The following is a 10,825-nucleotide window of genomic DNA, read 5'->3' as shown; positions in this document are numbered from 1 at the left end:
TCCCCTTGTAGCAGACCTTAGCCTTGATTGCTAAGTTCAGGAATGAACAAATTGGTAAGGGCCCCTGGAGTTCTGGACAAACTAACCTAAGCCAATGCCCACAAACGGCATAAAAGAAAACCCATGAAAATCTTACTGACAAGGGAAAAGTGTCGGCACCATATACACGGTAATTAGTAAATTGAATTAAATATTAATAAAAAAATATATTTAAATCATATATTAAAAATAATGAAAAAATTATAAATAATAAGATTTAAAATTTAAATTAATTAAGTTAATTTTTAAATTCAATATATTTAGTGCTATGAAAGTATGATGTGAAATTATTATAATAATAAAAATAGTAATAAAATATAAGGGTATCTGATTTTTTAAGAAATCCTATCATGATTATAAGCTAAATCCCTGAATCAATTTATGAATTATTTTGAGTGTTAACAGTATCATATCATCAGCCTGTGGCTCTAATTCCTCCCACCAACACAGCTACTTGCCCAATTTGCCATTCCACCAAAAGGCATCATTCCATTTGCATTTATAAAAAGCTCTTTTCAACAATTTTATGATGAATGACTGTACTATGTTAGATATTTCTAAAATAAATATGGGAAGTTTGAAAAGAAAAAAAATTCTTGTTTAAACAAAAGGAGTGGAAGTCTTAGATTAGAACGGATAAATAAATAAGTGAATTTTTATTTTTAAATAATTAATATATATTATTATTTAATAGCACTTGACAGTTGGTAATTACAATTTAATTAATTAATAATAAATTATTATTTTACTTTAAGTTTAATTTTTAAATTAAATTGAAGTTAATCAACTGTTATGTCTGGATAATTATTTTGTCCTAAGCAAACAATTTTGTTTGGACAATTCTGTACAAACAAACAGACATTAATTGCAGTTAAATAAAAACTCTTTTATATTTTAAAAAATATAGTAAAATAATTAATAAATAGTTGATTCAATCCATTAAGTTCATTTTTATGATAAAGAGTTTTTAAATTTGAATCCTGTCGATGATTATTTGTTGAAATTATCTCAAATATATAATTTATAACTATTTATTTTAAATTGTTAGATATAACACAATTTATTATAATCTAAAAAATTAAACAATCTATCTATTATTAAATTTTTTTTTTACAAAAAAAAATAGTAAAACAACTTACATTGCCTTCAAATAATTCTGAAATTCTTTTATAATATTTTTATTGTTTATTAAAAGTTTGGTAATTATATTATACGATGAATATTTAATGAATTAATTTTATTAATGTAAAATACGATCAATCATTAACTTTTATTATATCTTCAAAATTTATTGTTTGTAATTTTTTTTTATATATTTATTAAATAAATAATTTCATAGGGCAAAAATAGCCTTAGAACCTTTCATTAAATTTCTTGATCTTTCAGACATTTGTTCTAATATAGTATTACTATAGTATTCTTTTATATAATATTTTTGTTGGTGAAAATATAGTGTTTAGATGTAGAGATGACATATATTTTTTTTATTTTGTTCTTACCCATATCTAGATTTTTTCAAAACTTTTATTAATCTCATAAAAAGCCCCATCTAATAATCACATCTTTTAATGAAAATTTTAAGGTTTCGAATTTCCCTATTTTTCTTTATATATATATATACTGTTAGAAATATAAAATTATTGACACAAAAATGTTACCATAAAACCAAATTAAAAAATTTAATTATAAAAAATATATTAAATTTCGCTATCCAAAGTCCTTGTTGGTAGATTCAAATGCCCATTTACTTATAGCTCACCACACAAAAGAAAGGCCAAAAATTCAGTGGGGTCTCATCTCGAATTCACTAAGTAGCAACGTGAATGCTCAAGGAGGCTCGTTCCTCTTTCGTTTGTTTCTTTTTTTTTTTTTTTTGTTAAAAGTTCAAAAATATCTCAAAATTATAATTAATTAAACTTTTAATTTTTTTATACAAAATATAATCATATGAGAAATTTAATTAATCAATTTATAAGTTATAGTTAATTGACCCATTAAAAATTATGTCAATTGATATTTTATTTAATTTTTATATATATTAATTATATCATATGATAAATTTTAATGTATTTTATTAATATTATATAAAATTTTATTTTATGTGATAAAAAATTGATAATATTATTTTTTTTATTTGAATAAAAAATTAATTGAATATAAATAGATATAGGATAGATTAATTATGACAACAAATTAAAATTTTAAATAATTTTATAATTTAGTTACAATCATTTAACTTTTTTATTAGGCTTTTCACAAAGATAAAAAAAAGTGATTATCAGCACTTTGTGAGCTTTCGAAACGTGATTGGTCATCTGTGTACGGAATTGTACGGAAGACGTTGACGTCTTTCTAACATTGTACCATCCTCCATTGCCATTTTTAACTTGGCACTGTTTTATTTTTTAACTTCAACTACAAAATAAAGGAAAAAAATAAAAAAAAAAAAGAAGAAGAAAGAAACCAGATTCTTAATGTACTAGCATATGCGTATAAATTTTATTTTTTTGTTTGTTTACAATTTCTTTAGACGTTTCCACCAAGTTGGCTCCTTTCCGTTTCTCTCTCTTTAAACTACTGGGTATTTTTTAGTAAAAATTTTCCCTGTTTCATGTAAGTTCAGTCTTCTGGTTTTGTATAATGAGTTTACCAAAACAAGCAAAAGATAAGGTTTCAAACAAAGTGTTCTTTTTTTAATTTTTTATACAAATATAGGCTCTTTGCTTTACACCTGTGTTGAATATGGAATGTTTTGTTGTATCTTTGTTTGGGTGGGGTTTGAGGAAGCAAGAGAAAGCTAAAGGATAGATGAATAAGGAAAGGTTGAAGTGTGTTGGTTTTGGGTTCTTTTCTTTCTTTTTTTTTTTTTTTCTCCATTGGTGGTGTCTAAAAATGGGACTGCCCAAATAAATCAGTCACAATAAAATTTTCTAATCTTGGGTCTTCTGGGTATTCTTCATAACCATCAGATTTTCTTTAGTTTTCTTCCTTCTTTTGGTTCCTTTCTTCTCTGAGCTTTCTGGGTTTTTTTTTTGTTTGGTAAGTAAAGGCTAAGTTTGATGATCTACTTTCAACGTTTACTTCTTCTTTAAAGCCATGTTTGAAGGGATCAGATCACAAAATACATGTTTTAAATGTTTATTGGATTTTCTAAATTTTGTACACAGGCGTCTGATCTTCTTCTTCTTCTTCTTCTTCTTCTTTCCTTGCCAATTTGTTAAGGTTTTCTTTTTCTTTTTTTGTCCTTTTCTTGTTTCGGCTATGGTGCTTTGTTTTTGACACTTGTTTGGTGTCTTCAGAACAGTTTATACCAAAGAACATTTTGTTTTGCCGTGTCTTGTTTTCTTTCAATCAATCAAACCACAACATACCCTCAGTTTCCTCTTACAAATGTCTATTTGTTCTCAGTTTTCTTGGCTTCTTTGTCCTCTAACATCATTAAAGCAAAAAAAGATAAAAAGGCTTTCTGGGTTTTACTCGGTTGGGTTTCATCTTTACCTTGAAGTCTTGCTCATTTACATTTTTAATTTGCTTCCTAGGGAACTATTTTTCTTTTCGTGGGAAGTGAACATTCTTGTTATATGCCATGTTTTCTTAGTGTTTTTGCTGCTTTGAACTGATGATGGCTTAAGTTTTTTGCTTGGAAGGTGTGGAGATGGTGAGGGGAAAGACTCAAATGAAGCGCATAGAGAATGCCACAAGCAGACAAGTCACATTCTCTAAGCGGCGAAATGGGTTGCTAAAGAAAGCTTTTGAACTATCAGTTCTTTGTGATGCTGAGGTTGCGCTGATAATTTTCTCTACCAGAGGCAAGCTCTATGAATTTGCAAGTTCTAGGTATGATTAGTTTCACATTTTTTTATTCACCTATTCTGTAGCATCCTAGCAATTTGTGCTTCCCACTTTGTCTAATGAATTGAACAATTTTCTTGTATGTGATCATGCCAGTTTTTTCCCCTTTCAATTAAGTATCAATTTCATTTTTTTTTTTTGTTGTACTATATGGTATTTGCAACCTAGGGTTGTTTGATCTGACACAAACCCTCTGACGTACGCACAGTTAAACAAATACTACTACTATATACCAGTTAGTAGGTTATAAGATCTTAGACCTTAGATTTTTTTTTTTGTTTGAATGAACGTTCAATGAGAAAGAAGGTGAAAAGCTGAATTTTTAGTTTAAAGTGTTCTTCAATGTTTCATACGATAGAGGATGCCTTCTGCACTCTACATTGTTCAACATGTGGGGTTTACAAGAATCAAATTAAACTATTTTTGGTGATTATTTCTGATAGGCGTACTGTACGATATGTTTTCATTAGGTACTGTTATTAACATTGGGGTATATACAGAGAGAGATTCTTGATTATGGCACTGTTTTCTCTTTCAAGAATTTTGACTAATGTTTCTGACTAAGGCATGTGGAGAGATTCTTGAAGTGATCTGGAAATGGTTGTGCAATTTATAGGTATATTTGTTTTATCCATTATATGGGAGTCACACCCTCATCCCCATCCCCATCCCCATCCCGCCCTCATCCCCATATCCATCCAAATCTACTTAGGCTTCTTGATAGTATTGAGAAGTTAAAAAGGTTAATCGTCTCAAACTATCTATAGTTAAACTTTGTCTCCTATTATGCTGCTTGATTCAACTGCAATCACCACCATTTTGATCTTATGATATTAATCCTGCTAACCTGTTATTTGTAAAATGTAAATGAATTGATATTAATAATATCTAAAATTTTAACTTTGGTGGTCTCTTTTGCATGAAGGTGGTATGATGTAACATGGTTACATGGAAAAGGATAGCTTAAAGTTATTCATGTAGCATGAGAAACTTCATAGTTAATAGTTAATCCTAATGTCACATCATTCCTTCTACAACACAACCAATGTAATAGTACAGCATAATTAACTTATTCACCTAATTGGCCATGATTATTGTTGACAATGTTTATGTTATGCTTTATAGATAATTTCATCTTTTGAAATTAATTGCAAAGGAAAAATAATTTCCCTTGATTATTTTTCTTTCACTAGTTTCTGGAAATGATTAAAGGTTGTTTAATTAAAGCAATGAAGATGTTTGCCTGACTCACCTTTGGTGCTATTCCATTTTGCGGCCAAAATCCATGGCAAAAACCTGTCAACCAAAGTTCTTTTTCTTTTCTGTTCACTGATATGTACGTTTTTTTTAAAAATTTTTTGCATTGTAATTAATTAACTTCCCAAACACAAACTCAGTGCCTTGAATTTGGGAAAATGCTATAAGTACTCGCAAGTTTTTTTTTTTTTTTTTGTTATATGATGTATGTACATATATGACATGATATCATATGTAACTAATTATGTTAGGTTAGCAAATTTCATGTTATGACATGTAATCTGCAATGCCCTCGTAGCATTTGAATTTTTATTTGTGCTTTATTATTATTATTTTGTGGCAAAGCAGATTTTATTTGTAGAAGAATTTAGAAAAGAGTCCCCAACAAAGAAGGAAAGGTTGGATAGAAGTCCAATAATGTCACAACCCTAGCAAAGTAACCAAATTCCAATCCCATGCTATAAAACAAAACTAAAATTGTGTTTTCAAGTGTTAGTCCAATGCTCAGAACTTTGATCATTCCTACCTCTATAAGCAGCAAGCATCTTAGCTTTACCCTTTCCATATTTTATCCATGTAAGCTTTGCTTCAATCTTATGTACCTAAATGGATTGTTCTTCATGATTTCATTACCATGGTGTTGCCATCTCTTCTTGTGAAGTCCAATCATTTTTCTCATTCTCATTGATTTGTTCGCAATGGTTTTAATTTTAATTGACTTTGCATTCAGTTGCATCTTTTTTGTTCTTCCAAGCAACTGAGAGATAGCCTATAGGTGATGGCTCTAATTGGCATGTTTCCCTATAGGAAAAACAATGTACTTTTCATTTGATGTTTGTTATCCTATTCGTCGAAAATCAAAGTCCAAGATTCAAATTTCCCTTTTACTTGAGTTTGCACGATAAAGAATATTATCAATAGAAAACCAAGAACTTGCTCAAATTTGGAAGCCATTTTAACATTCTCCTGTTTATGATATATATATATATATATATATGAGATGAACAATAGTATATTAAAGGTTTAGATTTTTCCCCTCATGAATGCTACCAATGATGTTAAATGATGTTTTCTTGTAGCAATGTATCCTCTCTTTCAGGTTCATTCCCTATATGCTCTCAAACAGTTCTCTAAAATTTTAATTTCCTTCTTATTTTTTGAAAGACTAAAATTTTTCCAATAGTTGCTAAAGTGTTAATGTAGCCACAACATGGAATAGCCCTTTTTTTGCATCTCATGCATGCTGGAATTTGCTAATTTGATGGCCTATCTCGGGAGCAAAGAAAAAGAAAATCCCTTGGAGAAAAATAGGGACTACATCTTTAATTGATTTCAACAGATCCATGCTTTTGGTTAATGTGTATTTTAAATTATATCAGGAAAGACTTATAATGCTACCACCAACAAAATCCCTTTGAAATAAATGAACATAACATAACACAATCAACTTTCAAATCAGTCAACGTTGCTCTTAAAATACATAATTATAATACTATTGATTTGGTTGTCTCTTATATTGTTTAGCCTTTTATTACATTTTTTTTTTCTGTAGAGCAAAAACAAAGATATTGTAGAGAATTTAAATATTTTTTGGTTAGGAATGAGCATATAGTTACAAGGTCCAACAATTCAAATATAATGCTTCAGCATAGACAAGAAAGTTAAAATTATAGTGCCATTACTCTTGAAAGTTACATTTTTAGCTTTGAATGTCTAATTTTTCAAATATATTTATACATGCACACAGAGACATAAACATATATATATATATATTTTGCTTTTATATCTTAACATCAATCTTTTCCCCTTTCTAGTGGCACAAACAGTTATAGAAGTAATTTGTCTTAAGATAACATGATATATCTTAAAATAATATCTACAATTGTGTGATCTGTTTGTAAAGTGTTGAATTCTTAGTCCCGGGATTTATTCCTTACTACCTCAAGCATAAAAAAGGATTTATCTTAAGCTAGCATGAACTTAATTGCTTTTTGATGACTAAACACAAGTTGTTTTGACATCTATACTGTACACCATTTATTTTGACCTTTCAGTTTCATCATCATATATTTATGAACTAATTTGTCTTGAGGGTTTTGTCATAAAAGAGAAATATTATTTTTCCCATCAATGGTGGTGGTCTAGATATTAGATATATATTTAGTGCTTGATTGGTTGTTAGATACATTTTATTTTAACCTAATTTTTCTCTCCTTTTGGCAATAAAAGTGCGAGGGGCTACTGTAATACGCAACCAGTCCCTTGCGGTTGGCACATCCAGTCCTATTTCACAGGCACGTTCAATTGTTGGCCTCACGGTCACAATTATTAGTGACATAAATTCCCAGGAACACTTAATAAGGTCCTGATTTTATCCTTGTCTCCACATGTTTTAGTTTGAACAAATGATGGCTGTTTTAGCTAAGGCAAGAGAGGGGAACCATAGGTGCCTGCTAGACTGTTTTGAGTAAACAAGACCATGCCTTTTTTGGAGCTTTTGGCCTGTTTTTTATTGCATTTATGCCTATATACATGTGCATGTGTACAAAAATTTGGAGGCAAAACTTTTTTAGTTTTTCCTAATGAAACTTGTTTACTCATTGTATAGTTTCTAATTGTAAGCTTTCAATACTTGGGGAGTAGTTTTTTCTCTGAAAGAAGAGTGCATTGATTGTATTGCTATTGGATTTTCATTCTTTAGCATGAAGGACACAATAGAACGTTACATGAGGCATATGAAGGATAATCGAACCAAGCCAACTGAACAAAACTTGCAGGTTAGGACTTCTCTAGCTTATCATTTTCTCTTTTCAAAGCCAAATATTCTTGGATTTGTTTGATGTCCTAATGGTGATTTTTCTCTAATAATAAGCCAGGAAAAATGTGTATTCCTTATCTCAACCCTTAGTTAGGAAACCAATGTAGTGACATCTTTCTTGCAGATTTTCCTTCTCCACATTTTTATACCTCAGTCAAGATGGACTGATATTGTCATATTGACAGCTTGAAACATACTAAGAATAAATGTGAAAACCCTACCTTTTGGCCAAGTAGCATGCAATTGTATGTATATCTTTTCCTCTATATGTGTGTGGGGTAGCTGGTTGGTACCCTCTATTGGAACAACATATGCCATAGAACATGCCAGTTTGGATTGGCTATATATGAGCTGTATTTATCTGTTTTAACACGGCATAACATCAGATTGATTGGGAGTTTTGTTCTTGTTTTTCTTGTGCACATTCACTGAAATGGCAGCATCTGAAGACTGAAGCAGAAAATATGATGAAGAAAATAGAGCTTCTTGAAGTTTCAAGACGGTATTAGGCCTAGTTTAAGATTCATTTTCCTCCAAATTTTACTGGTTAGTAATTTCTGATACATTGAATGCTGGACAAAGATTTTTGAAATTTGAGTCTGAAACGCCTCAGGAAACTACTAGGAGAGGGATTGGGTTCATGCACACTAGAAGAACTACAACAGATAGAACAACAGTTGGAAAGGAGCGTGAGCAGCATCAGAGCAAGAAAGGTTTACTATGGGAACCATTAATATTGAGTTTTCATAACATTCTATAAGATAAAAATTAAACATGTTAACCCTTGTCTACTTTTCAGACGCAAGTTTTCAAGGAACAGATAGAGCGATTGAAAGAAAAGGTAAGCCTTGGGGTTGAACATTCTGAATAATATGCTAAGACCTTAACATGAGTCAGAAAATTGTCACGCTGAGTGTAGTTATTCCGAGAGCTTCTAACAAAAAGATCAAGCTTCAAAACTATATATGAGGATGCAATGTTAGACAAGAAAGGAAAAGCTTATTGGTTGGGACTATGGAAGAAAAGGAAAAGAGAGTTTGTGTGGCGTCAAATTCATGTCTGAAATGAAACTAATTCCTCCTTGCCTCTCAAGTCGTCCGGCAATCAACATAGAATCAGAACATAGTGTGTGTGTGTATATATATATATACATATATATATATTTATATGTGTATATATTAGTATCTTAGAATGAGTGACCAACTGATTGCTAACAGCCGTCTTAATTTTTTGGCCAAAACTCAGGAAAAAGTCCTAGCTGCCGAAAATGCAAAGCTTTGTGAAAAGGTAAGCCTTTGCTATCTTCCTTTTGACAGGAAAATGGGAAGGAATTTGGATAGATTACAAGTTTCCTATTGACATTGTTTCATTGATATCGTTGATGCAACTGAAAAAACCATGTCTTGTTAATTATTCCTCTCTCAGTATGGTATGAAGCAATGGAAAAGATCAAATGAGCAGAAAGAGAATGTACCATATGATGAAAGCAGTCCAAGCTCGGACGTGGAGACTGAATTGTTCATCGGACCACCAGAAGGGAGAACAAAACGCTTCCTGCAACCGAACTGATTGATGACAACATATCCCATGCCGTGCAAATATGAATACAAGGCAGAACACCTACTAAGCATCCAGTTTGTTGCATTAGTTTCAAATAAAATTCATACCAGCAATGGTATGGTAAGCGTAAAATTAAACTACCATGAGTAGGACCAAAGATTTGCTATATAAATATCCTTATCGTGGAGCATGTTACATGTCATTAGAATGCTCCAATATTCTCTGAACCTAGTTATTTTTGAGCGAATTGATTAGCAGGTTGATCAGCAAATGTTTTTCTAAAAGGAAATAAACTTATACTAACGTCCAACCTTTATTTTAAACTGCCATTTAACTAACTTGAATTTTTTACTGGATCAAACCAATGCCGGTTACCACGCCAGATAGTTTAAAAGTTACTGATAATTAGTTAAGATTGTAGATATTATATTTAGTTCGGAGTTAAAACTAATTGGATTCTGATCAAATTTAAGCTCAATTGTTTAATATTTCACAAATTTTTTAATATTTTGTAGGTCTTGTATATTTATTTAATTTTTTAATATTTTAGTTTTTTATTTATTTGATTTTAAATTTTTATCATAAATTATGTCAATAAAATTTGTGGAATAATTTAAACACTAATTAACGATGATTTTGATAATTAAAATTAAAACATGATAATTTTAAATATTAAAACAAGGATGAAAAGAAATCAAAAGAATTAAAGTCATATTTAATTTGAAAAATTTTAAGGGATTTTGAAAATTAAAAAAAAAAAAAGAATTTTAAAAATTAATTAAATTAGTTTTAAAGAGAATAAAGAGAATCAATTTTAGAACATAATTAGATCTGTAATTTTTTTTATTCAATTTTTAAAATTTCTAGTAAAAGATCCTAAATAAATACTGATCAACCACACACACAAGAAAAAAAATGAAAAAAAAGATTATACAAAAACTTTTGAGAGAAAGAGAGAAATTAGTTTAATAATCAAGAGGTTTCAAGTTATAGGCTTAATTTCTTTAGATTTTTTGAAATTAAGATTTGATGTTTTGAGGTTTGAATTTGTAGGATTTTGCATTCTATGAATTTTTGGATATAGTATTCTGGACAATTTGTTGGATTTTTGAAAAATTCTTTGAATTTTTCGACAAGGAGTTGAAGCTTCTAGTATCAACGTCAAAGAATTTCGTTGGATTCTGAAAATTTTTTATCAGCTTCTAGGATTTATTTATCGATTTTTGGGCACTTATGAATCAGTTAGAGAGAAGACAAAAGAATAACCATTTTAGAAAAAGAGACATATTCAAGCGCTTC

General features: G+C 29.8%; 1 protein-coding gene across 4 annotated transcripts; it reads left to right on the top strand.

The window, feature by feature from the left end:
• The first annotated feature begins 2,518 nt into the window (after positions 1 to 2,518).
• AGL20 (AGAMOUS-like 20) lies at positions 2,519 to 9,797 on the top strand. 4 transcript variants are annotated; one of them, XM_022901405.2, is made up of 8 exons: positions 2,519 to 2,652; positions 3,687 to 3,876; positions 7,850 to 7,925; positions 8,407 to 8,468; positions 8,580 to 8,679; positions 8,766 to 8,807; positions 9,212 to 9,253; positions 9,392 to 9,797. In XM_022901405.2, exons 2-8 carry the CDS (start codon positions 3,695 to 3,697, stop codon positions 9,533 to 9,535), a joined length of 648 nt encoding a protein of 215 aa, XP_022757140.1. In that variant the 5' UTR covers positions 2,519 to 2,652; positions 3,687 to 3,694; the 3' UTR covers positions 9,536 to 9,797. The 4 variants fall into 4 exon arrangements, with proteins under 4 accessions (XP_022757140.1, XP_022757142.1, XP_022757141.1 ...); XM_022901407.2 differs by having other exon boundaries at positions 2,546 to 2,620; XM_022901406.2 differs by having other exon boundaries at positions 2,570 to 2,709.
• Positions 9,798 to 10,825: the final 1,028 nt, after the last annotated feature.

This window comes from Durio zibethinus, chromosome 21 (genome assembly GCF_047325235.1).
Source record: "Durio zibethinus cultivar Kanyao isolate XHJ-2024 chromosome 21, ASM4732523v1, whole genome shotgun sequence".
Classification (NCBI taxonomy): Eukaryota; Viridiplantae; Streptophyta; class Magnoliopsida; order Malvales; family Malvaceae; genus Durio; species Durio zibethinus.
This window is presented reverse-complemented; position numbering and strand designations above follow the sequence as displayed.